The sequence below is a fragment of the Penicillium longicatenatum genome, assembly GCF_028827895.1.
Source record: "Penicillium longicatenatum strain IBT 33135 chromosome Unknown contig_6_segment0_segment0, whole genome shotgun sequence".
NCBI lineage: Eukaryota > Fungi > Ascomycota > Eurotiomycetes > Eurotiales > Aspergillaceae > Penicillium > Penicillium longicatenatum.
The window spans coordinates 3,298,174-3,323,333 of record NW_026643123.1 but is presented as its reverse complement, the minus strand read 5'-3'; the positions used below and the strand labels follow the sequence as shown (position 1 = coordinate 3,323,333).

General features: G+C 47.9%; 14 protein-coding genes across 14 annotated transcripts; 4 read left to right on the top strand and 10 right to left on the bottom strand.

The window, feature by feature from the left end:
• Positions 1 to 53: 53 nt before the first annotated feature.
• Positions 54 to 1,262, bottom strand: N7484_009437 (amidohydrolase family protein; the record flags this gene model as incomplete). The annotated part of the gene is made up of 2 exons (XM_057119824.1): positions 54 to 223; positions 278 to 1,262. The coding sequence occupies 2 exons, from the start codon at positions 1,260 to 1,262 to the stop codon at positions 54 to 56; spliced, it is 1,155 nt and encodes a 384-aa protein (XP_056969379.1).
• A 488-nt stretch (positions 1,263 to 1,750) lies between these two features.
• N7484_009436 (uncharacterized protein) lies at positions 1,751 to 2,065 on the bottom strand (the record flags this gene model as incomplete). Its single annotated transcript, XM_057119823.1, has 1 exon — positions 1,751 to 2,065. The coding sequence occupies one exon, from the start codon at positions 2,063 to 2,065 to the stop codon at positions 1,751 to 1,753; it is 315 nt and encodes a 104-aa protein (XP_056969378.1).
• A 1,093-nt stretch (positions 2,066 to 3,158) lies between these two features.
• N7484_009435 (isopenicillin N synthase family dioxygenase) lies at positions 3,159 to 4,276 on the top strand (the record flags this gene model as incomplete). Its single annotated transcript, XM_057119822.1, has 2 exons — positions 3,159 to 3,227; positions 3,287 to 4,276. The coding sequence occupies 2 exons, from the start codon at positions 3,159 to 3,161 to the stop codon at positions 4,274 to 4,276; spliced, it is 1,059 nt and encodes a 352-aa protein (XP_056969377.1).
• Positions 4,277 to 4,423: 147 nt separating this feature from the next.
• Positions 4,424 to 5,396, bottom strand: N7484_009434 (SDR family NAD(P)-dependent oxidoreductase; the record flags this gene model as incomplete). Its single annotated transcript, XM_057119821.1, has 2 exons — positions 4,424 to 5,265; positions 5,324 to 5,396. 2 exons carry the CDS (start codon positions 5,394 to 5,396, stop codon positions 4,424 to 4,426), a joined length of 915 nt encoding a protein of 304 aa, XP_056969376.1.
• A 1,032-nt stretch (positions 5,397 to 6,428) lies between these two features.
• On the top strand, positions 6,429 to 7,878 carry N7484_009433 (ferritin-like domain-containing protein; the record flags this gene model as incomplete). The annotated part of the gene is made up of 2 exons (XM_057119820.1): positions 6,429 to 6,797; positions 6,859 to 7,878. 2 exons carry the CDS (start codon positions 6,429 to 6,431, stop codon positions 7,876 to 7,878), a joined length of 1,389 nt encoding a protein of 462 aa, XP_056969375.1.
• A 237-nt stretch (positions 7,879 to 8,115) lies between these two features.
• Positions 8,116 to 8,663, bottom strand: N7484_009432 (copper transporter family protein; the record flags this gene model as incomplete). The annotated part of the gene is made up of 2 exons (XM_057119819.1): positions 8,116 to 8,218; positions 8,278 to 8,663. The coding sequence occupies 2 exons, from the start codon at positions 8,661 to 8,663 to the stop codon at positions 8,116 to 8,118; spliced, it is 489 nt and encodes a 162-aa protein (XP_056969374.1).
• Positions 8,664 to 9,130: 467 nt separating this feature from the next.
• Positions 9,131 to 11,244, top strand: N7484_009431 (ferric reductase family protein; the record flags this gene model as incomplete). The annotated part of the gene is made up of 4 exons (XM_057119818.1): positions 9,131 to 9,360; positions 9,417 to 9,901; positions 9,953 to 10,112; positions 10,161 to 11,244. 4 exons carry the CDS (start codon positions 9,131 to 9,133, stop codon positions 11,242 to 11,244), a joined length of 1,959 nt encoding a protein of 652 aa, XP_056969373.1.
• Positions 11,245 to 11,399: 155 nt separating this feature from the next.
• Positions 11,400 to 13,763, bottom strand: N7484_009430 (Zn(II)2Cys6 transcription factor domain-containing protein; the record flags this gene model as incomplete). The annotated part of the gene is made up of 3 exons (XM_057119817.1): positions 11,400 to 11,917; positions 11,975 to 12,247; positions 12,335 to 13,763. The coding sequence occupies 3 exons, from the start codon at positions 13,761 to 13,763 to the stop codon at positions 11,400 to 11,402; spliced, it is 2,220 nt and encodes a 739-aa protein (XP_056969372.1).
• Positions 13,764 to 15,056: 1,293 nt separating this feature from the next.
• Positions 15,057 to 16,094, top strand: N7484_009429 (uncharacterized protein; the record flags this gene model as incomplete). Its single annotated transcript, XM_057119816.1, has 1 exon — positions 15,057 to 16,094. The coding sequence occupies one exon, from the start codon at positions 15,057 to 15,059 to the stop codon at positions 16,092 to 16,094; it is 1,038 nt and encodes a 345-aa protein (XP_056969371.1).
• A 414-nt stretch (positions 16,095 to 16,508) lies between these two features.
• Positions 16,509 to 17,839, bottom strand: N7484_009428 (wax synthase family protein; the record flags this gene model as incomplete). The annotated part of the gene is made up of 2 exons (XM_057119815.1): positions 16,509 to 17,028; positions 17,079 to 17,839. The coding sequence occupies 2 exons, from the start codon at positions 17,837 to 17,839 to the stop codon at positions 16,509 to 16,511; spliced, it is 1,281 nt and encodes a 426-aa protein (XP_056969370.1).
• Positions 17,840 to 18,151: 312 nt separating this feature from the next.
• On the bottom strand, positions 18,152 to 18,450 carry N7484_009427 (uncharacterized protein; the record flags this gene model as incomplete). Its single annotated transcript, XM_057119814.1, has 2 exons — positions 18,152 to 18,244; positions 18,301 to 18,450. The coding sequence occupies 2 exons, from the start codon at positions 18,448 to 18,450 to the stop codon at positions 18,152 to 18,154; spliced, it is 243 nt and encodes an 80-aa protein (XP_056969369.1).
• Positions 18,451 to 18,916: 466 nt separating this feature from the next.
• On the bottom strand, positions 18,917 to 19,773 carry N7484_009426 (alpha/beta hydrolase; the record flags this gene model as incomplete). The annotated part of the gene is made up of 2 exons (XM_057119813.1): positions 18,917 to 19,249; positions 19,315 to 19,773. 2 exons carry the CDS (start codon positions 19,771 to 19,773, stop codon positions 18,917 to 18,919), a joined length of 792 nt encoding a protein of 263 aa, XP_056969368.1.
• An 819-nt stretch (positions 19,774 to 20,592) lies between these two features.
• Positions 20,593 to 21,466, bottom strand: N7484_009425 (histidine phosphatase family protein; the record flags this gene model as incomplete). The annotated part of the gene is made up of 4 exons (XM_057119812.1): positions 20,593 to 20,665; positions 20,721 to 20,930; positions 20,986 to 21,367; positions 21,418 to 21,466. The coding sequence occupies 4 exons, from the start codon at positions 21,464 to 21,466 to the stop codon at positions 20,593 to 20,595; spliced, it is 714 nt and encodes a 237-aa protein (XP_056969367.1).
• A 478-nt stretch (positions 21,467 to 21,944) lies between these two features.
• N7484_009424 (uncharacterized protein) lies at positions 21,945 to 24,792 on the bottom strand (the record flags this gene model as incomplete). Its single annotated transcript, XM_057119811.1, has 11 exons — positions 21,945 to 22,868; positions 22,928 to 23,074; positions 23,125 to 23,280; positions 23,334 to 23,385; positions 23,468 to 23,634; positions 23,694 to 23,862; positions 23,912 to 23,957; positions 24,011 to 24,185; positions 24,234 to 24,468; positions 24,532 to 24,557; positions 24,622 to 24,792. The coding sequence occupies 11 exons, from the start codon at positions 24,790 to 24,792 to the stop codon at positions 21,945 to 21,947; spliced, it is 2,268 nt and encodes a 755-aa protein (XP_056969366.1).
• Between the last annotated feature and the right edge of the window lie 368 nt (positions 24,793 to 25,160).

The window sequence follows — 25,160 nt, the reverse complement described above, 5'->3', positions numbered from 1 at the left end:
TGTCTTTTACCCACATGCTATATACAGCAGAATGAAAGCGTGTAGCATTTATTTTACTCAAGTCCCAGCTTCAGAACACGATTTGCGTTACTCCCTAGAACCATGCCAATTGAATCTGCCTGCTCATCCCCAAAGCAGCTCCGAATAGCCTTATAGTTCGTAGTAACGCTAGGCCACTTCTCATCTTCATCCTGCAGAGGTGGGAAAAACGGATGATCGGTACCTATCAGATTTTAGCCCAAGTTCAATGCAAAACCAATACCGGAATAAATCTCACCAAACATAAGACGATCATGACTTCCAGCCGCAACAGCCGCCTGCAAACCCGCAGAGCCGTAGATAACCGCATCAAGATATATATTTGTTTGCAAAACATCCCAGATACTACGCTGCGGCCCCGGCTCATCACCGCCATTAACAACAAACTTCCGCTCATGCATGATGCAGCTTTCAATCCTACCCGCCAGGAACGGAAGAGTCCCACCAGAATGAGCGAGCAGCACCCTCAGCTGCGGGAACCGATCAAACACCCCACTCAGCAACATCCGCGTCACGGCAATAGTAGTCTCCAGTGGAAAGCCCAGCGCAAGCGGGAGAACATGTCCGTAACGAGTAATGGCCTCAGGACCCCCAAACGCCTCATCTGGTAGACCGTAGTGCGGGTGCAGGAAAAGGAGCAATTGTGTTTCTTCCAACGCTTTCCAAATGGGATCCAATGCGGGATCATCGAGTCCCTTGCCCAATCCTGATGTGCCCATGATCACACCCCGGATGTTGGGCAGGGTGCTTAGCCTTTTGATCTCGTTAACGACGACACTGGGTGGCGCACTTAGTGGCAGAGCACCGAATGCGAAGAGAGTTTGTTTCTCCGTTGCAGACTTAGTTCCTTCTGGGTCAGAGGTCTGGTTCACCTGTGCACAGGTCGAGTCGAGATCATTGTTGATTCGCTCGGCCCATTCCTGTGCTTCAGGACTAGGGACGAAATCTAGCCAGGGATTTGCGAGTGAGATCACGCTGCAGTGGATGCCGTGCTTCTCCATAAAAGCTAGCTTGACGTTTATATCTGAGTAGGAGGTGTCGACTGGACGGCCTCGTTGATCGAGGGGAGTGGCTGGGTCATCATCTGATGATAGGATGATTAGACGGGGTTCACCTTCGGCTGGATCGTGGACGTAGGGGACTGTTTTGCGTGCGCGAAGCATCGCCATGTACGACGGTGGGTAGACATGAGTGTGGATGTCGACAACGAGCTTGGTTGCCATGATGGAAGCTGTTGTTTGGAGAGGATTGGGGGATCAGATGCGGAGTATTAATGAAGGGTGATAAGACCCGCAGATGCGGGGTTGATAGACCTGATAGACCGATAAACCGATAAACATATGCGATTAACGCTGATTAGGTAGATATGATTAGATTGTGTATCCTATCTAAGTGTTGGTTGCGATAGAGGCTCGAGTCGATAAGATTGTTTATCGGAAAGTGCTGACTCTGGATCCTTTTCATATGCTACTGGATTCTTTACGATGGCATGGGTTGAAACTCTGCAACACTACAACTTGGCTGATTTTCACAAGCTTGATTGGTACATTGTAATTTGCTGGATTAAAATAAAGCAAATAAGGTATCGCCCAGCAATTCCTCGCATAACATTAATCCTTCTGATTTCCGCCTTTGACGTCTTGCCTGCCCACAATTAATTTACCGCCAAGTATTCCCAGCCAGGAAGTGAGCTTACAAGACAAATTGGCGCTTAAAGTTGGTTACCAGCAATGGTAATGGGCTTCTTGTTGGTGAAGTTGGGGATATCGGCAAAGATGGAGCCACACTCAGGGTCCTTGAGGGCGTTGGTAGCAGCCTCCTCGCTCTCAAACTCAAGGTTGGCAGAGAGGTAGAATTGGGACTTGGAGCCGTCGAGGGAGGTGCTGTACTTGATGATCTTCCAGCTGATCAGACCGTGCTTCTTCCAGACCTTGTCAACAAGAGGCATGTGGGTCTGCAGGTAGTAGGTCTCATCGAAGGTGATGTCATCCTCGTTGGGGTACAGAACGGAAGCGTGGTAGACCATTTTGAATGATTGAGAAGAAATTGAAAGATCTGAAAAGCTTGAGATGGTCGAGAATGGTATATTTTGGTGGAAAGAATGAACCGAGAAGTGAGGGAGGAGGGGCAATTTGTACTTCAGATCTGCAGCTTAGATAATGTGACCGAGGTCCAGGAACAGAAATGTGGCCCCAACAAAGTCCGGTGGGGGTCGGATTAACCACAAAACAAACCTTGGATCACTAATATAGAGCTGGTTTGTAATACTTTCGGACTTCAATATTGTCCGTGATTTGTTGATTCGGAAAGGGTTCTGAAGCTAGTCGCTCATCATGCACGGGAAGAACGGCCCCAACTGGGGACGCTTAGCCGCATTGATGAGGTTAAGCTTGACAGCCGCTTCCTCTTGGGGGCGAAGCCGGACTGTAACTTAATGACCGCCCCATTATTGAAATCGTCGGCTAGTGCGCGCAACGTAATGCCATATCATCCCGAAAGAGGAAGTTGAAGTTCTTCGATGTCTCCATCGAACATGTTCGAATATGTTCGAGGATATTCCGTGGGATTGACTGATTACCAACCACCTACAAGGGGCTGTTGAATGCTTGGTCGGACAGGTGGAGACCGGTCTATACCTTTTGACATCAAGTCCAAGAATACTAAATAAGAAAATTATAAACCAAGCCAAACAAAAATCAACGCGGAAATCCCGTCCGCTATCGAATATCATTTTTTGATAAGAAGGATAAGACCCCCGATTAGATTTGCCAGTATCATGAACTCTATGTGGAGCTGGCTAATCAGATGTGGGGGGCCATCAAGTGGACGTTTTATCAAGATGTACTGAGCCCACGTGAACCAATGGACGAAGATACATAGGCATATGTCATTGTGATCTCAAAGTACTGTAGGGAACCTGAAGCCAAGGTCTCTATGATAAAGAGGTAGATGTATTAGATGTCGGTCCGAGCGCATAGAGCTTATCTCCACATTCTTATCTTGCTTCCCCTCTTCATTGTCTTTCCCCTACTTATCAATACTCTTAAGAAGCTTATTCCCTCTCTGTACAATTTCATTTGAACCAGAAATTGTGAAACATAACAGGGTTCTGATCCAATATGGCCAACGCCGCCCAAGAGATCCACCCAGCCTCCACCGCCGTCGAGAAAGACGACTTGGTGATACCTGTAAAGTCCCCCGATAGCTTTGCTTGGAATAGTCCTCAATAAAGCTCATTTGATTTCAGCTTATCGATTTCGGCCCTTTCTTCTCGGGGACCCCGTCCGATAAGCATGCGGTCGCTCTCTCCATTACCAACGCCTTCAAGACCTCTGGATTTCTGTACCTCAAGGCTCATGGAATCCCACCATCCGTCATATCCCGAGTCTTTGCCTCATCGTCCCGCTTTTTCAGTCGATCTCAAAGTCAGAAGGACAGTCTTGGCTGGACTACCCCACAGTCGAACCGTGGTTACATCGCAACCGGGCGGGAGAAGCTCGCCCCCCTCGAAGAAACAGAGGGGATTGGTACACTCCGCGGCTCCGCACCGGATCTAAAGGAGACGCTGGAGATCGGTCGGGAAGGTGTTGAAGGCTTGCCGAATCACTGGCCGGACCATCTCGATGACGAAGGCAAGGAATTTAAGGAAACAATGTTGTCGTTCTTCGAAACATGCAAGACTCTACACCGACAAATAATGAGTGCGATTGCTCTTGGCATGAATCTGCCTGAGCATTTCTTTGATGGCTTCGTCGATGAAGGCGACAATAATCTGCGTCTGCTGCATTATCCGCCTGTCCGGAAGGAGGTCTTCAAAGACAACCCCAATCAAGTTCGGGCGGGCGAGCACAGTGATTATGGCTCGGTCACATTGTTGTTTCAAGATCGGCATGGTGGTTTGCAGGTGCGCAGCCCGAAGGGCACGTTTGTGGATGCAACTCCTATTGCCGATACTATCGTTGTCAACGCTGGAGATCTGCTAGCTCGGTGGTCCAACGATACCATCCGCAGTACTCGCCATCGAGTAATCCAGCCACCCATGCCCGCGGGCGAGGATGCTGACGAGTCCGACTCGTATCCCTCCCGATATAGCATCGCGTACTTCTGCAATCCTAACAATAATAAACTGATCGAGGCACTCCCGGGGACATACGGTGAAGGTATGCAGATAGAAAAAAAATATGCCGATATCACCGCGGGGGATTACCTAGTCTCGCGACTGACGGCGACTATCTGATACATACTCACCAGTGCCATTGATACCCAGTTTCATGTCAATTACATCGAGCACTGCAAGAGCCCATCTCGATTCAACCAATCTAATTTAGAAGTTATCTATCACATCTATGTAAAATTGATCAACCGGCCCGGCATTCATTGTAGATCAATACGTAGCGGGTGCAACAGAGAGTCGGCCACCATCGGTAACAACAATATTACCATTTAAGTAACCACCCGAGGCACTCGCCATCCAAACAACCAACCCAGCCATATCCTGTTCCGCTCCACCCCTCGTCAACGGAATCATTTCTTTCGGGAATGAACCATCCGAGATTCCCGGACCCTTGACGCCTTGAGTCTCGAAGACATGCTCAGCCATCTCCGAGTGGTACAAACCAGGGGAGATCCCATTGAAGCGGATATTGTACGGGGTGAAACTCGTAGAAAGCATCTTAACAAGATGATGCACGGCAGCCTTGGACGTATTATACGCATAACTGAATGGCGGCCTCCGATGGAATCCTGCAAGGGAACCAGTGATGACCACCTGTGCCGTCGGAGGGGACAGAACACCCTGCTGCGGCGCCGCCCGTCTCTTATTCGCAGCCTCAAGAAGAGGAAGGAACGCCAGAACAGTATAATAAGCGCCCGTTACATTGACATTCATCACGTTGGTAAACTCCCCCATGGGGATATTATATAGCTCATCCCGGACCTCCGTGATGGAAGGAAAGGACCCATCTGCTTTGGGCTGAGGCGAACGCATCGTCGGACCCATGATTCCGCTGTTTGCGAACAAGATATCGACGTGGGTAGTTTGTGCTGTGATCTTTTGGTACGCTGCTTCAAGGGAGTCTTTGGAGGTTACATCGCACTGGACGGGGATGACAATGCCCTCCGGAGCCTGCGCGGCCGTTTCACGGAGAGCGTCTTCGCGTCGGCCGAGGATGAAGATCTTCGAGACTCCGTTGACTGCTAGTGCACGGGTGATGATGCGGCCCAGGCCTGATGAGTCGTGTCAGCGGCGTGACTCTTGTGGTTTGAAAAGAGTGTTGGTACTTACCACTACCTCCTCCGGTGATCACCACTACTCGGTCTTTGACTGAGAACAACTCCGATGCTTGTAGGTGCGACATTTTGCTGATTCCTTTGCCAAGATTGACTGGTGTTGAAAGATGTGGGCAAAGAGTGAGTCAATGTGGCAGACTGGCGGTATTTCTAATCCCCTCGGCCTTATCCTTATCCCCGCACTGGTGGTCTCGTCATTCTCCACTTGCGATCTGCACTGGCTCCACCGAGAATCCACTGGCTTTGAGGCATACCTTGCTTTGCTACTAAGCATTGCCACGTGTGTCGATCTTTGCATTCGAGGATTGCGCTCGAAAACGTTGATTTGGACATTGGTTATGTAGAATGAGGATCGAACCAGCGGGGGAGGACCCAAAGTTTATCAGACTGATATCGGCCTTCGAATGCGCCGGACACGTGATGTTTTTCCTAGCATCATTCCACGAAGTTATGCTTCCTGCTTTGTTCAAACTACTCTAACCGCTGGTCAATTTGAAAGCCGGGCTATTCCGGACCTAGGACATGGCATTGCTTCTGCTCTGGTCCATGGATAAGCTACGACGTCATCGCCGAGATAAGCCGTCATTATTGACTCGAGCGTCGAGCGTATGGCAGCGGTGAATATTAAAAAGCTATAATTAGTATTTTAACGCCTTCCAGATACATTTAACTTTTGGTTGTGTAATATGCCGATGTTTTTCAGATGACTTCTGGCAACAAAGCAAATATCACTTCGCTAAACATGCAAATTCCTACAGAACCGCTCGCAACCAGTCACCAAATGCATTGACCTACCGAACTTTGAACTTGCTGACACAACCCTTTGAGCGACTCGGAGTATATCCCGTGAGGTCTTAATCATGACCGGACACTGACTTCAGTTGTAATAACCCTGATGTTCTGCGCGAGAGCATGGGAGGAAACCGGATCTGTAAACCATTAGTTGCGTCAGTCAAAGCTATTGTTTGCTCGAGTTATATAGGACATGAGTTGCACATGCCCGCAAGTTCTTGGCCGTACGACCCCAGACACATTTCTATTTAATTTCCAAGATTTCTCCATATTCTGTGTGAAACCAAACGCTGAGAATACTCTTGACAATGATTCGGGACTCTCTTGCGTTGGGCCTGCTGGGCCTGTTGACCTTAGCATCTGCATTACCGAATGAAATAGTGGCTAGGGAAACCTCATCGAGTGCTTCAATCTCGGCGCCACCTACCCGGTCTCATCCAACTAGCCTGCCGCATTCCGCATACAACGGAACCGCGACCGTTACTGGTGCAATTACAGCTTCATCCATTGGAACTGGTATACCCCCCGGTAGCGTTGCGCACAGTGCAACGACTTACCCAAGTGACGGGAAACTTCACAATGCCGAGCCGGCACCTTTTGACCCGGCCGGAGGCATTGGAACCAACGGGTCAATCCCGGTGTACAACGCCAAGAGTGACTTTGATTATGAATCCTTGGTATGTTCCGCGATCTATACCCTCCCAATTGCTTTGCAAAAGGTCTAACAATCAAGCACAGGCCCTCGCATTGTATCAAGAGTGGATTGAACTGGATCTGTTCCAAGATGCGTTGAGGCGGTTTTCATTGAATGATTTCAAAGCCGCTGGGCTGACGTCCAAGGACCGAGATCTGATCGCATTCATGGCCCAACAAGAAGTCGGCCATGCAACCTTGATCAGTAACATGCTCGGTGCTAAAGCTCCACAGCAATGTGCATACATCTACCCATACACCACCGTGCCCGAATTCATCGACTTCGCTCAGAAGCTGACCCGATTTGGCGAAGCCGGTGTATATGGGTTCCTAGCACATCTTGACTCGCGCGAAGCAGCCACACTACTCACTCAATCCATCTCAACCGAGGCACGCCAGCAGTTGATCTTCCGCCAGTTTGAGGGCCTCTTCCCCATGCCGGAATGGTTTGAAGTCGGCATCCCACAGTCATGGGCATGGACACTGCTTGCACCATATATTAGCTGGTGCCCGATGAACCAGACTCGGCTTGTATGGCAGAACTTTCCCGCCCTGAGAATCCTCAATCAACCTAGTTTGTCCAGTGGGACAAGTGGTGGTAACAACGCATCCACGGCTCAAAATGTTACTCTCAGCGCAGGCACGAATGTAGTGAAAGGCGGTAGAAGGAAAAGAGCCTCGCCCTCGGGTCGGGACTGCGGTGCTACAGTCAGCACTGACAATGTCGCCCCACTCTCTTACCCAGGTCGTCAGGTCGCATTGCAGTGGGAGAGTCCGGGGAAAGCTGTTGGGCCAAACAACAGTTATGTCACTACCTCCAAGGCAAAGATACCCAAGTACGTGATATGGGTTTCGCAGCTCAATATCACGTACACGCCGCTGAAGGTTAATGGAACGCGTGGACATACTATTCAACCGAATTTGCAGACGTATCAGGGTGATCCGGCGGTCAATGGGACGATGTTTATTGCGATTACTGACTCGGACCCGGTTGTGAGTCCGTTCAATCTCAGTCTGATCAATCCGCATATCGTTGCTGGGCCGGCTATCTACCAGGCGGGTTGAATATCGTACTGAAGTTCACACTCCGAGATTGTTCGATATGGAAAAATTGAGGGTTCAAATGTACTGTACTGGAGTAGATTGTGAGATAATGTACTTGGGCATGATTTCTGGATTTCAGACCGAGAATATGATGGTGATTTCAATGTTCAGCAAAATACCGTGATTCAAGTCGTGTTCATGCATCGCTAAAAGTAGAGAACGCTTATATATACACTAGGTAGGAGATATTATTTGCCTTTAATCAGACCGTGACACACGACCAAACACCAGTTCTCCAAAGAAGTAACCGACAAGCACCGCGAAGAAAAACCCGACATTCATGGTCATCACTGCAATCATGCTGAACAAACCAGTAAGCAATATGTCATCAATGAAGTTCCAGAGGGAACATTGGCTTACAGTAAATATGCGATACCTTGGTGAACCATTCGTAGTGCCGCTCGAGGCAGATTGACCGAAAGCCGCCATGCCGACACAAGATCCGCTTGTGTGGGTTGATCTTGACCACCATTGATCAAAATTGAGTACCTTGCATTCTTCGCCGCCCAGAACGCGTCTAGCTTGGAAAGCATCGCAGCTGAGGCCCGCCATATCACGGACAAGAAGAAGAGAAAGAACCATGAGCCCACGTAGCCCGCAGTGGTAGTTGGCATCCACGACTGGGAGAAAAGAATTGCAGAGAGGTTGTCGGTGTTGAATGCCATATCGGACACGCCCATGCTCTCGGATGTGGAAGACATCGTCATGCTGGAGGTGGTGGTGGTGGTGGCCGTCGACATGTCCATTGCGAAAGAGACCAAGTCCGATTTTTATCAAGGGGCTAGACGGGATGAACGATGAGCATGCTCGATGTGGAGTTAGTGAAAATCAGAATTGGAGAAAAAAACGGGGATCCCGAAGTCATCCCTTGCGGCAGAATAACGCGACACGTGGAGACTGAGCAGATTAGAGGGGCAGCATCAGGTGAATCTCGATTTCGAAGCCTGAAGATGCTTCTAAGCGTCGGATTCCGTGTCTCCGCGTGCTTGTTCTTGGTTGTGGTAGGTCAATTCGTAAACTCCCGCAAATGTGCTCAAAACTAGACCCGAAACGGCGGAGAAGGCTTGATCGTGTCAAGCTTCAATATCCGACAGGCCAAGGGACCCACCGGCACTCGTATCAGTCCTCTGAGTTAAAATCTATTCTTAATCGATGGATCTTCCGATCAGAGAATATTTTCGCGTTCCTGTCTCATTCATCTCGTCGCACCACGATGGACATGAATATGGACTCAGGCATGTCGGGGGGTCCCGACCTGACAGATGAGGGACTGGACATGTCAAATTATACCGTGGCGTCGGATTTCCTATCCGCCCTGTTGGATGACTCGACCCTTCAGCAGACAGATTATGCTATAGCCCGTGCCTTTTGGTACGGCATTGTCATTGTGATCGTGCTCGTCGGTATAGCTCACTGGACACAATGGGCTACCCTAAAATTACGGTTGGTTACTGCTAAATATGCTATAAAAGGATCCATCGACTGACTCGCTGATATAGATTGCGTGCTGCGGCAGCGAATCGTGCCCGGCCTTCGAGTCCTTCTAATCGAGTCACTTCCGCATTGGCGGGCTGTACAGCGGTGATACGGGAAATCTCCTATCACCAACTCACTTTTACAAACTCATGGCTGCGGATCCCGACTATTGGATCCATTGTACTTATTTTGGGTTATTTTGGGTATATCATGGGATTGCAGTTCTATGAATGGGATTATCCCGGTGCACAGTATTGGCAAGCTCAGAGCATTCGGGCCGGCTGGCTGACAATTGCCCAATTCCCACTGGTTCTGCTTCTTGCCGGAAAGCGGAATTTGATTGGATATGCTGTGGGTGTCTCATATGAGCGCCTGCAGATTCTGCATCGTTGGGTGGCTCGAGTCATGCTGTTGACTGCCACCATTCACGGCGCTGTGCAAACATATGGATGGCATAAATATGGTGTGATGAAGCTTGAATTTGATACCGATAGCTGCATTCCTACAGGTATAGAAAGCAACTCCAATTCTGCATTGAATTTAGACTGACAGTGAATAGGCTTTGCGACTTGGATGATTCTTGTCTGGCTAGTCTTGTCTGCAACTGCGCCCATCCGCAACTGGCGTTATGAAATATTCGTTGCACAACATATCATCACGTTTATTGGCCTTGTTGTGGCTATTTTCTATCACTTGCCATCCACTGCTTTGAGCTCACGGTATGTATTTCCTCACAACAATTCCGTTCAATTACTGATCCGTAGTAGGATATACGCTTGGATCGGTGTCGGCCTCTTCATACTCGACCGTATGATTCGAACTATCATCTACACATACGTCAACGCGAAGCCGGCAAAGGCTACCATAACTGAGCTTCCCGGCGACGTCACAAGAATTCGCATTGCATCCCCCCGTATCAAAAAGTGGAGTCCAGGCCAGCACATCTTCCTGTCAATTCCGAAGCTGGGACTCGGACAGTCACACCCAGCTACCATTTTATCAACTCCTTCATCCCACAACAATGATCTCGTCTTCCTCCTACGAGCCCACCGTGGTTTTACTCGGCGACTAATTCACTCCGCCAAATCCTCCTCGACTAATCTAATAGAAAAGACTGAGGATACCCGAACTGTTCAAATTGCAGGGCAACACCTCTCCCTCCTCGGTGGACCATACGGAGGATCTCAGTCTGATTTCGCGGCCTTTGACACCGTCCTCCTGATATCTGGGTCCACGGGTGTTACATTCACATTATCTATCCTCCTCGATATTGCGCAGAGAGTGAAGACTCAAAAGCTTCCTGTCCGGCGTTTAGTCTTTGTTTGGGTGATCCGAACTTTCTCATGCACAGAGTGGGTCGCCAATGAATTACAGCAAGCAATGGAATCACTCATAGACGCCGGTATCGAAGCTGAGATACGCTTCTTTGTTACCTGTGACGCAGAGCCATCAGGGCCATCAGAGAAGAAGATTGGTTGCCCATGCAAGAATATCGAAGGGCCGTGCTGTTGTAGTGGTATTGGTTCCTCTAGTATTGACGTGCTTCCTGATCCTATTGTCGGGTTAGAGGATAAGAAGAATGTCACTTCTTCATCTATACCTCAAGACGCAGCGAACACCTCCGTGCCAATACCAGCCTCTGGCTTTACATCTGGGCGGCCGGTATTGAAGCCCATGCTCTGGGATTTGCTAAATCATGCCAGGGGCGAGACCGGTGTCGCAGTCTGTGGGCCCTTGGGACTGGTTAGTAATGTCAGGAACACGGTAGCTACAGTCAGCGAAGAGCGCGGATCAAATAAGGGGACTGGGGCCGAGGGAGTATATTTGCACGCTGAGAACTTTGCATGGTGATTGCCACTGCATATATTTGCATCAAACTTTGTACAGGACTGCTGTGGTTAATGACACGACATGAATATGAATACCCATAATCAATATACATTTCATGAGTGAAGATTGTTTCGTTTATTATCTATAGCGTCAGCTTCATCTAAATATCGTACATACTACCTACCATCACAAGACCAATATTCAGATATGATATCCCCATATGTCTCCATCAAGGACTGAAAAGCCACACCGGCCGTCTGAGATCCTCCGATCGATACATCGAGAGAAAGAAGCGCTTTGATCAATGCGTCGATTCTGCCATTCCCAGCATCGTCGTAGCCAAGAAAGTTCGTCTCGACTATCGGATCTTCCAAGCTATAGGCATTCATAACGTGCAAATCTATACTATGCTCCACAGCCTTTGCAAGTGCTGAAGTCATGAGACTAGGTGTAACATGATATGCAATGATAGGAGTCTCGGAACCAAGGCTGTTCTGAATATTGAAACCAGCCTCATTCGGTAGTGCAGACACGGCCTGGATTATATGCGTCATAGATGAAACAGCGACTTGGCGGCACAACTGTAACTGTGGGAAGATACTTGAATCACAGAACTGATTGATATCTTCGATGAATGGCAAAAGTGAGTCCGCGAGTACAAGTACACCAAGACTCCAGAATGAGATCATAGAAGCTATGAACACTGTTAGACAATTATTCAAATTAGTGTGACTGAGGATATCCCACCCACCGATAGATACTTTCCGAGCAAGAGAAAGACTTTCAAAAGATTTGGTGCAGTCCTGCATGAAAGGCTGATAAGTATCATGAAAATCTTGAACAGCCTTCACTACCTCGTGTATCGCTTCGGAAGTTTTGTTTGGAATGCCGGAGGTCATATGATCTAGCTTCTGAAGAGCTCCCCTAACATCGATAATTTGCCGCCAGATACAGAAAGACCGCACAGTTGCTCCATGGCAGATCGAATGGTCCTTGCTGTCTAGATCATGGTAGACAGGCTGTACTGGAGAAGAACTATTATTTCTTTGTTCTAAAAGGAATGTCAGATTTAGTAGTGATTAGATGACGATATCATTAATGTCGAACGCACCTTTCCCACGAGCTAAAATAGCCGGAAGCTTGCACTCATGACTGGCGGTGAGTGCTGCTCCTAAATCACGTATATATCCGCACCAACGAACTAGGCTTAGACTGGCCTCTGCAAGAGCAGCATATCTGGAAAAGGGACCTAACGTAGCACAGTATTGCATGACGAGTTTATCCAAAGTGGAAAGAGTTTGAAGGCCAATGTCAAGAAACTCATGCTCGATACCGGTGAATCCCAAACTGGCGTGAGCTTTCATCGGGATAGCAGTGCCATCAAACAAGAGAATTGCAAGCACAACCCTAAATGATCGGATATGCTGGCTAGCCATTATTTGGGATCTCGCATTGAACCAAGCATTGATGTACGTTTCCAAGCACGAATCACGATCAGATGGTGGTCGAGTATCCGACGAGGGTTGAGGTAAGGGTATCCATTGGAGTGCAAACACTCGAAGAACAGCATACAAAGCTGCGTCTGACTGGTTGCGCGCAGCAAGTTCTAACTTATTACCGTAGAGGCCTGCGAGATGATCCAAAAACCGCGCAGACCCGATCAAGGTTATATTGTAGGCATCTCCCTGATCAGCCGACGTGCTTGACAGCCGGCCCGCATTAAGCTGCGGTGGAATAGAAGAAGCATTGCTTTGACGCGGTGAGTCTGAAGGTATAAGGTCCCCACCACTCTCAGCTAGAGCAACTTCTGATTCCGGCGAGGCGGAACTAGTAGAAGTGGTGCTGTCTTCTATCTGATACCGATTCTGCGTTGCGTATAAATTGCAATTGTAGTCTAGATATCTTGACGCGCATCCATCGACAATTATGTTGAATATTCGTGCTAGACGCGCGTCCAATATTGTTGCATCGAGCTTCGAGTTCAACAGATATATCGGGCTGCGTCGTGAGACCCCAAGTAAAGATAAAGATCTTGCACTCAAAGGTAAGACGGAGCGCTCTTTGCGTAGGTGGTTCGAAGCTAAGGTGGTTTGATTGCCAGATTGATACCCGTCTGTTGACGCATATTCCGGGCCAGAAATGAAATCCCCTGTGTGGTAGTTTTGATTTGATGACTCTGCGTCGTTATATGATGAATCATTGTCAATATTGAGCCACTGTTCGAACAAGTCTCCACCATCTAGAGAGCCGAAATCACCCGTTCTGCTTGGGATGTCATAATGGCTTGCTATATGATCCGAAGTATCGGGTCGTTTTCGCTGCTTTCTGCTCGCCTTTTTGCTCAGGCGCGATGTAGCAAAATTGAAAGTGCACGTATGGCCTAAGCGCTGGCAATGTGTGCAGGCTGGATTTGAGCTGTCAAGCATAACCAATGGAAAGGTACAGCGACGCTTTGATCGGCGACAGGGATCACAGCTGCTATTCTGGCGACGTTGTGGGGAGGCATGTGTCAATGTTTCAGGTGGCATACCGTTGGACATTTTGTCCTGCGTTGACCGTAGCCATCGAACGAATGTTGAAGCAATTATTACGAAGCAATTGTCATGAAGCCATTAATTGTATTCAATGACTAATCAAGTGATAGTTAACTTCGTTAGTTATGCCGTGGCTTAGAAAGCTGAAGCAATGAAAATCGCTACTAAGTAATCGCCTTTCCGTGTCTACCCGTGATTTGCAAAGATTCCGAGAATACCCGATACATATCATCGTCGAACTGGCATTGGTTTCATCAGATAGATAGTCAAGTTGGATTGCATTGAGCAACGGTGCTCAACAGTGATTTAAGCGAGCTTCCTTCCTATTCATTCCTCTTGAAATATCTTTCATATGAGATGACTATTTCGGCCTTAGGAACATCATCGACTACTACACTCTTTGATGCAATCGAATCCCTTTAGAGAGCAAGTTGGCTTTTAAGAAGCCATTTCATACGAAAGAAGGTACCATCGTGGAAGTGTCTATATGTTTATATACGGATCCAAGCTGCAGATTATTTGCCAAAATCAGGTACATGGAACCATGAACTAGTCCCGAATCCCGGTTAGGATGGTCATCATGCAGGTCCAAAGTCTACATGTCCATCGTAATAACAGCATAAAAGTTTCAAAAAGTTCTATAGGACATCTCTTCCACAAATTTAATCATATAGCCAAGTTGGAAAATCTCGATTCCAGTTTTGAAATTGTCCATCTGCAATTACCAAATCAGTCCCAAGAATTCTCAGTACTTTTCGGAAGAGAGTATTTAATTCGAGGTTAAAGAGCCACCTAGCCATTGTTCCATATCATCGTTCAACCTTGGGAGGCTTTAAGTCTAGCCAATTTCGATTGTATGCGACCGCCACATTGAGAAACCAGCTGGGGTCTGCTTCTGGTTGCTGTCAACTTGTCGTTAGGTTTCACCATGTGATGAGATATCTGTGACAGGTTGACATGGTTGATGTGATCATTGGTAATTCACTCACCTATTCCACTACGCCAGGATGTGATCAACCTATGGAGATGGGACGATAAGCGCTGCTCACGATATATGTAGCTTTCAGTTTTTAGGTTGTCTGTTTCGCATGCTGCAAGATGCCTGTTCTGTGAAATTCAAGGAAAGTGCTCCCTCAACTCTGAGAGAGACTAGCGTTATTTATCAATGTGTTGAGTCAACGCTTTTACTATGATTTCACTAGTCGCCCCATATGGCTCTGTCCCTATGACTGAAAGAACATCGGACTAACAAGTGGTACCAAAATTTCAACCGCAATCATCCTTCTCAACGCCGTTGACATGGAGGATCCCCCTTCAACTGAGGCTCTGACGCTAGAGGAGACTTCATACCTGTTTCACCACTTGTTCCTTCCGCCAAAACTTCCCCAGGCAGAAGATTACAATGCAGGTCATGAACACCTCCTGCTCAACATCGTCATCGATGCACTTCGCAGCTTCAGGAAATACGTTCCAAATACCACTGTCCTTCATCAGGTGACTGAGACTATTGCTCGCTTGAGAATAACGCATGGCCCACAAGGCGATGTTGATGAAACGCAACTCACGAAGAGTCTAACTGAGCTACCGGTTCATGGTAAGCATTTGAATACACAAATCGTTGAGGTCATTTCTAAGCAGGCAGTAGGTGGGTTCCTCCCCATTCACGTGCGACAGCAAAACGCGGGCATCCTCTTGAGCTGGCAGGACGATGCGATACACATAGAGTCTTTTGAACTGTCAGCTCGCAACGAGTCAGTTATGGTAACAGTGGGCCGACTGCGCCGTGTTTTTCCAGGCTCTACCATGCTGATGGATAAGGCTACTTTCGACGAACCCGGATTCCAAGAACTCATGGCCCAAACAATTGCACGGATGAGTCACCAGCGCGTTGCGGGAACCAAACCGAAAGTCAAGAAAGCGAAGCAGGAGCATGACGAAGACAGAGATACTACACATCCCAAAATGGTGACGGAGTTCCTCATGTCGACCCTCCGTCCTCGATGTACCGACGTCACGGCTGCACAAATCCAAAAGAATACTCGCGAGGAAGTGATGTGGCTTGACTGCCAATCTCCGTGGCGCCGATCCGCATTGTGGCTCTTGGTGCGCGTAGTCCTTCAACTAGTGTTCCACAGACTAGCTAGAAAAGAAAGCTCAGGTGATCTGTACAAACAGTTCATGGTCTTCTTTATGACGTCCATCGTTGACAGGGCGTCAAGTGCAATGCAGTCAGAGAGCCTTTTTCTCATGAATGCAAAGATTCTTCGCCGACTGCTAAAACTTGGCTTGACAAATGAGCCCGGAGCGTCCTCTCCCAGATCTTCAGACGCTGATTAAATGATTGAGAATTCAAAATTGTATCCCATTTTGCTTACTGCACGCTAGTTTTAAATACATTGCTCTTAAGAAAACGGTCGCCTTCAAGAAGTAGAAAAAAGGCTACTACATCTGATGGTACACATTCAAAAGCTATAAATTTGTATAGAGTATTTCTGTGAGTGAGTGTGGGAGATGTTCGAGGGAGATAGGAAGAGGACATATTCTGCCGCCATAAAGGGGTGCAGTACATTTAGACAGTTCCTTTTATTTGCACCACTCAATGCAGCCACAACATGATGAATGAAATGACCGCCTCATACAAACAAGAACAAGGTACGTGACTGGGCATTGGAACGGGATTGGCACCGTCTCTTAGTGAAAGATAGAAAACCGAGACATTGAATGTATTCATAATCGCGGACAGCATTAGAGCTAGAGATCAACTTCAAATATCCACGATATGACGATACCAGCTGATAAGAGAAGCGTTCCCGAAGTAGGCAGACTCGATTTTGCCGAAAAGCTAAACGGGACCATAGTCACATCTGGCCCGGTTAGCTGGATCATGGGAGTGAAGTACCACGTCGATGTGACCGCAAGCCATGTCATGACCCACATCAATCCAATGATCCTCTGCCACATAGCCGGCTCAATCTTTTCAGAACTAGAGCTCCTCTTATGAGCTCCAAAACGACCCCATAAATGCTGTACAAAATCCTCGAGCATAATTCCAGCAACGAAGATCATGTAAAAAGTAATCGACCCCGAATATTGAGGTGGAACACTTTGCAACAGGTCCACAATAACATGGTAAAGACTCGATACCAGAAACACAACGAAGAGATTGGTGTATCTCTCCAGAACCGATGATCGAGCCAGGCCCAGAAGATCTCGGGCAATAAACTTACCCAAGGCGGAGAAAGGTTGTCGCATAAACTGGTGCCAAAAGGTACTGTAGCTGTTAGAGAAGAATACTGGAGAAACAAGAAAGAAATGACTTACCCCCAGAAGTTTCGAAGGGTATAGGCTTCTTTCATCCTCCCCCAAGCCGGTGGCCAGTCCGATGGGGAGTCGTTTCCAAGACCAACACTCACGATTGAAAGGAGACGATACGCAGAGTCCCCAATGAGTCGATTCACCACGAACCAGATTGCTAGATGCGTGCCTGCTCGCTCACCCCACTGACGGCACGATACATTCCAATGGATCTCCCATGAAATTTCTTTCCTCTCGGAGGCCTGCTGGGCTGACAGCGTTTGAATAATATCGAGAGCCAAATATTGCCAAGCGAGGATTACAGATTGACGAAGCAAGAAATGGGATCGACTAGGTACCTGCATACCCCGCCGCGCATAATAACGGGGCTGAGATGGTATATTCTTCACTTGCCAAGGAGTATTGACCCCCCGAGTAAATATCAGAGCTCGAGTCGCTGCAAAAAAGTACGATATGGTGCTTTGCGAATTTTTGACCACCTTGGTTAGATCTTGGCGGCCCACGGGATTGAGTAATAACAGGTTGATCGCTTGCAGAACCACGATCACCAGCTGGCAGATCGCCTGGCACCAGGCCGGACCACCTGCAGGTGCAAAAGGTAGCATGAATCGGTTGGCGATCCATATCATACATGGTATGGCGAGATATCGAAGCGGTGATTTCTTCGGGGTGATGACGAGCAGGGCGGTCGGAATGGATATTTGAATGAGATAGAAAGCAAGAAAGTCTGCGATATTTGCCGTGGTACTTTCATGCAGTCCGTACATGTTCCCTTTCCAATGCTTAGATAAGTATGGCAGTTTAAGTTAACTACGCCACTTTCCCTGCACGTAATTCGGACGAGTGCCTGAGCTGGTCGCCTCAGGCACTCCCACGTGAAATGACCCACAAATATCAAAGAGCAAAGATTACGGAGGGACCAACCCCTGCAGAAGCGACTGCTCTGAAAACAAGAATGGGAAACCAAAAGTTGCCAAGAAATATATTTGTTTTACTGTGGAGTAGAGAATGTCTGTTCCCCTTCGCCACGACCACCAGCTGGAGATTCGCCAACATCTTGAACGTCCCTTCACATATGATTACTTAGAAGGCTTGTATGCCTCACCATACGACCAACCATCGACCTTGTTCAGAACCAGCTTATCCTGATCAAAGTCCTCCAGCATCCGAACCTTCACCACGGGTCAGCATAGTTTCATATGGAATGATTGGGTCCAGAGAGCCTTACATTCACAACAAGAAATGGAGGATCAGGCTGATCTGGGACGATAAAACAACTACTACCACACTCCCCGCAAAACTGGTGTCGAACCATACCAGTGTGGAATTTGTAATTTCTCAGCACATCTTGCCCGCTCTCAAGGGTGAAGTCAGCCATGTTGGGATATACAAGAAGATAGCCATTTTTGCGGCAAATTGAGCAGTTGCAATTGTTGACGGGGTACTCGTGCAAAGGGGGGGGAAATGGTAATGTTGAATCGAACGGCTCCACAGTGACAGTTCCCCTTGTGGGAACTGCTTTCGGAGGTTGGAGGTGGCCGCGGGTCGTGCATGGTTTGAGATGATTGGGTCTTTGGTTGATGTTTCTCGCAAGGTACTAATGGATCTGCTAGTTTGAGTAGTGGGATGGTTGCCCGTCAGCTCCGTACTGAAGCCTCGTTGGCGGTCTGGGCCCTGGTTGGGGGCCAAAAATGAGGCTCTATCCTCCAATGATCTACGCTGAATAGATGAGTCAGAAATGTACCTCGTGTGCAGGTTGACTCGGGTATCTTTTTATTCTATACATCCTTCAGAAAGCGAGTGGAGATATATACACAGACATCATCGGAATGACTAGATAGCCATTAGATATCATCTGCTGCCCGACGCAGACACTCCACAATAAAGCCCGGATTGCTCATAAACGGGGAATGGCCTTCCTCACACTCTTCCACATCAAATGCCCCCTCAGCCTGGGCAATAATTCGCCCTTGTACTGACACTGGTAAAGCCCGGTCGTTCTTGCACTTGATGTATGTGCATGGAAATTCAAGAAAAGGCGAATACGTCACGGGCACAGCCATGGGACCAGGAGGAAACGATCCCAAGAGATCGAGAGCTTTCTGTACCTCCTCGGGGTCACAACGGTTATAGAAGACCTCCCGGACGACATCCTTGTCGAGAAGGATCGCACCATCCTATGAACCCTCAGTTATTCAATCCTTCCATGCCACAACAAAAGGTGAAATCAGATTAGTCTTACCGCCGTAGTCTCCATCTTCTTGTGCTGCGCTTCAAAGCTCTTCTTTTGTTTTTCAATTTCCTCTTCCTCGGGGGTGGCGGGTACCATTTGGCCCAAGAAGGTTTGGCCTTCTGGTAATGCCATTGCACACATATAAACCAGTCGAATCACCGCCCCCTGCAAACCCTGCTTCTCTCTATCGCCCTTACCCAGACCTTTGACAGCCTCAGACATGGCAACGCCGCCAAATGAATGCCCGACCGCAATCACGTCTTTGCCTGCATCGAGGTATTCCATGATCACTCGGCGGACTTCTGCAGCATCCTGATCCCAGCTGGCATGTGGGGGACTGGAGTCGACAGAAGGCATGGTAATCCCGACTGCCGTGTAGCCAACGGTTCCCAGTGCGTCAATGAGCTTTTGGTAGTGTTTGGGTCGGTGCCATGCGCCGGGCACGATGACGATGACTGGCTTGGGCATTTTGATGGGTCAATATATTGAATGGAAATCAGTAAGAAAGGAGTTTTGAATGATCACCTTTTTCGGGGTGATAATTGCAGGTATTTATAAAAAGTTGCTTCATGGATTGCGGGCAACATCATTGGTCAAGTCCTCGCATCGGTTCCGATGATTGTCGGCTCCGCTGCAGGATCCACCTGAGTTGTGACGAAATGCAACAACACCGATACAGGTGCTTTTATCGATAGATTTGTTTTCAAATTGGTGCAAAATCGTTATTTTTCTTATACCAATAAGTTCAGGTCTATCTCAATTGAAGCCCACTACTGGATGACAATAGATGCTTCTGTTCGGCCATTTTGGACTTGCACCGAGAAACTAAGTACAAGCCTTCACACCCGGACCCATCATACACTCGAGGAATACAGCAAGCCAGTTCAAATTAGAGCAGTATTTGTATGCTTTAAATGGGTCAATACTTTTTTGGGGGTCTTCTTTGGCTTAGCATTCGGGGAAGGTATGGCAAAAGTAGAATAAGACGTATTGTATCTGCGAGTGATGATCATCGCTCCCACTGCTGCCAACGGTAAGCACATGCCCCTAGATCCCAGGTCCGACCACGCGAAATAAGAAAACAGGATTTTAAAAAGATTTGAAAACGCGTCCCGAGGCCAGAGAGTTTGTAGTGGGAATTGCTATGTGTGAGTCAAAATCCCGTCCAACTAGAATGACAATATCATTACGCTTTTCAGGTCTCAGATATATGATCACTTTGGATCAAATTCATTTCTACTCTTTATATTTCTGACTTCAGATATATGACTATCTAGGTTCTTTCCGTTACTCCTGCTCATCAACCGGAAAGCCATAGCCGACCAGCAGAGCAGGCTCTTCAATATTATGATGCTGGTAGCTACAGAAAAGTCAGAAAACCACGAGAAAGGAGTCAGGGATATGAAGGTCCTTACCTAAGAACACCAACAGCACCAGGCTCGAGCATAAGAAGCAAAGGGAAGTCCATCGGATATCCAAGCCAGCGCTTGGTAAAAGCCCGAAGAAGGTGACCGTGTGCAACAAGTACAACATCCGAGGGACTTTCACCATGCATGTTATCTTTGTGAGAAGCCCTGATTTCTCGAATGAGACTATCAATGCGATCCGTAACATCTTGCGCAGACCTAAGACCTTGTCAGTCATGCATCCCCTCGGAAAATAGAAGAAATTCGAACTTACTCTCCCTCTTCACAGCCATCGCGCCAGATATCCCACGGCCGTTCAGTATCCAGCCCACGTTCTTTTCTCAAGGTGCGAATCTCCTTCGTCACCAACCCCTCGTACAAGCCGTAACCCCACTCAGCCAACCTCTCTTCTTTCGGGGTAATCTTTTCTTCGCGCTGTAACGCCTGCTTATCGGCATCGTCAAACGCAATCTCAAAGGTCTGCATTGCTCGCTTGCGGGGGCTAATGTAGACCCGAGCGATATTAGCCGGGTCAATTAATTTGCCTGAGCCAACAATCATTTTTCCCGAGGCGGAAACTTGTTTCTTGCCAGTGGCTGTGAGGTCCAGTTCAGTGACGCCGGTGTAGCGGCCGTTCTGGGACCATTCTGTCTGGCCTGTTATTGTTGTTAGAAATCTTTCTTTGTGTATTCTATTTGGTACGTACCGTGACGGTAAAGGAATACACGCGGGGTGCCTGCGTCTTGTCCGGGCATTGTTGCTAGCTAGTATCTGAGGTTCAAGGTCTAGATGGTGGCGTAATGGCAGGACATTTGGGGTACTGTCCAACCTGGGGATCGAGCGTCGCTTGAGGTTAGTCATCACTTTTTCGACTCACCGGAGTCGTGACTCGTCAGTTGACCCCATTTCAACCACGTCGGTCATTCCCACGGTGTCGATGGATATCTTAAGACCAAATGTGAAGTACAAAGAGTGCCGTTGATTGAGAGATAAGAGAGACATTTCAGGCCTCCTGCACATCCAACCGTGCACGCTTGTTGGTGCCTGAATCGCCAGGCAGTCACGCTGTTTACAACGTCTGCTGTCCGATGGGTCTATCGTCTAAATCTTCAATTGCTAATCTACAGTCTCTGTAATCGTCAACTTAGAATCAATTGTACATATCTCTCCTATCTATCTTTGGTGCTAAATCGACGGGAACCCACTCCAACAAACCATTCTGTCCGTTCAAGCTCACATCCTTTTCACAAAGCCAACTTCGACCAATCGCTCCATCTCAACATTCAGATTCTGAATCTTCGTCCGGCTAGAATCCCTTATGAGCAAGAACATCCAAAGGATCATGCGCCGGAAATAGTTCCGTTCCTTGGTGATATTGAGCTGCTCCTTGCCAACAATGTAGATAACCTGCGAATTCGAGGCGCAGTTCAAAGCAGCCACTTCAGTATCCTCGTCATTGACAATATCTGAGCATTTTAGGAACCCGCGGACTAGCCCCAGAACATGTATACCCAAGTCTGGAGTGATAATCTCATCGGTGTATCCATGTCGCACCATCAAACGATAACAATTAGGAATCGGCTGCTTAGTCGAATCATCGCCCTTTGTGAAACACCGCGTGATAGTGTATCTCTCCTCAGGAGCAACTGTGGGGATAGACAGAGGTCGCAGGTGAAGAAAAATTGTCACCTCCGGCATTGCGCTGAACTTTTGCAGGAAATGGAGAAACACCGTGGGGGTATTCACTGCACTCCCGGACTTATCGAAAAATATTCCAAGTCCTCTGGTCCGTCGGATGGAAGACTCTTCGCTGTCAAATTTTAGATAGAGCTGGTTGTCGCGTAGGACGGTGGTCTGGTAGAGAGGAACATTGTCGGATTCTTCCGCGTTCCATTGCTCTTCTTTGCCGTAACGCCAGAGGATAAAGAGGCAAGTCAGTATCACGGCTAACATAAGGGTAAACCATGCACCGTGGGGCACTTTGCTTATGGCGGCTGATAGAAACATGCCATCCCAGAGGACGAAAATGATGAAGATTGGGATGACGATCCAGATTGAGAGTCTCCATACGATGAGGGCAACGACAGCCACCATGCAGGTGGTGAGAAATGAGACTAGGATGACACATGTTCCATAGGCTTCGCCAAGTCGAGTTGTCTTGTAAGAAGCTGTCAGTTAGCAGGGTGGTACCTTCGGATAGGGCACATTATGCATACGTTGTTGTAGACTGCGGTCACGATGATTGTCCCAATCATCATTAGCCAATTCGCGATGGGAATGTAAACTTGGCCATGGAAAGTCTTTGAAGTATGGTAGATCTTTACTTGAGGGAAATATGATAGTTTCATGATTTGAGACAGTAGCTAGAGTCCTGTTAGCTCGGTTTGACAAGAACAATTCACGTAGAACAAACCTGGTAAGCCCCGGTGATGACCGCCTGGCTTGCAACAATACACGCCAGAACAGCCACAATCAGACTGGGCCAGAGCATGCCAGGGGGGACAGTCAGATAGAACGGGTTGGCATAGGCACTGGGATGAACGCTGATGTGGGCTCCTTGGCCAATGTACTTTTCCGCAACATTAGCTTTACCCTGAGACTCCAGGCCTGACTTGATCTTACCGAAATGAGGAGACATGGGTAAACAAAACAGAGCCACGAAATCTGGATTGATCTACAAAAAGGGTCGTGTAAGCACCTTGCATTTGATCAAAAAGAAAAAAAAAAGAAAAAGAAAAAAATACGCATATGCATACCTTCGGGTAAACGCCCCCAGATCAGCGAACAGGGTCTCGACACCAGTAAAGGCAAGTAGGATTCCTCCAAGAGACAGCCATCCATCCCTTTTGTTTCGCATCAAGAAGGCACCGGCAAAGTATGGCGAGAATGCCTTGAGGATAGAGGCGTCGAACATCACCAAGTTCTATCAGGGGAACAGGCATCAGTAAACCATATTCAAAAGTTCGGCAGTAATACACCCACGTAAATTCCAAAGATGAGGTTGAAAAGCATCCAAACAATAACGATTGGCGCGAAAGTGCTCGCAATCCTAGTGGTTCCAAATGGCTGGACGGCGAAAACTAGCACCAAAATTCCACATGAAATGCCCACGACTGCCGATGTGGACATGTTTGGATTAACAACAGTGACTCTGTATCCATTAGACTTGGCTCTTCATTCCTCAATTTTGAGTCTCGTACCCTTGAATAGCGCCCAAGATCGACTGTGCTGGAGTAAGAACACCATCTGTAATGAAAATGTCAATCAGAGCAACATCTTCTCGCTGGTATCAAACATACCTGCCAGAATCAACGCCACACCAAAAGCGCCGACCACTTTCAGAATCCATTTGATGGCAGTGCTTCGCTCCATAATACTACGAGTCATCAAATTGGGCTTTTGCAGATCGTCTGTGTCGAAACGTTGCATTCGAACCAAATCCGAGTGGCGAGGGTCATACCGAACCAGCTTAGCCTGTTTTATGTCAGCCATCGCACTCTTGCATGAGATTGAGGAACATACATATCTGGAGAGAAGAGAGTACAGTGCAAATGTACCACCCTCCCCCTCATCATCTGCACGAAGAACGATGAAGACATATTTGATAGTGACCATGATTGTGAGGGCCCAAATAACAAGAGAAACCGCTCCAAGAATATCTGCCTGGCTAGGTTCACTGCTGAAGGTGCTGGAGTAAACGTAGAGAGGACTCGTGCCGATGTCACCGTAGATGACTCCGAGGGACTGGTAGGTAAGCCTTGTACAATTGTTAGCATGAGCTCGATAGGTAGATTTGATTGAATGAATCTTTGTCACAAACCATGCCAGTTTCCACCCTGAGAACACCTGCAAGGGAGCAATCTGTCAAAAAAACTCTGATGGAAGTCCATTACAATCAAAAAGGTTTTACCTGTTTGCGACGGAAGTCCCTTTCTTCCACTTCTTTACCCCCAGGAAGAGAATTCATCTCGACGTCAGCTGTCTTGGGGTCCTCTGCTTTTTCGCTATCGAGGAAGTAGGCCGGGGCGATATTTGTAGCGCCAGGCATCACGATACGCTTCGACCCATTTGTGCCTTCCATGGCGAACACTCTTTACTCCAGAGAGCAAGATTGGGAGACAACAAGGCCTGGCAGGCAAGAGGCGTCGGCGTGGAGGTAGGAGTAGGAAGAAAAGAAAGAGGAGACAGGTCCATCGCAAACATTGAAGCAGTTGTAGAGGCAATAATATACTGGTAAGCAAAAACTATCCAGAGATCTCGATGGCGCCGAAATGATCTGTTATCTCGTTCTAGCATCTAAGATTTCCCACGTGTCAGGGATTTTACAAATCGGAGGCATAGATCATACGAGGTAAAGATTACTGAAATCAAAACGATACGAGTAGAAAAATTTCTCATACAGTCTAAGAGGCTCAGACCTGCATAGCCTTCTAGTAGCGCCGTGTGTAG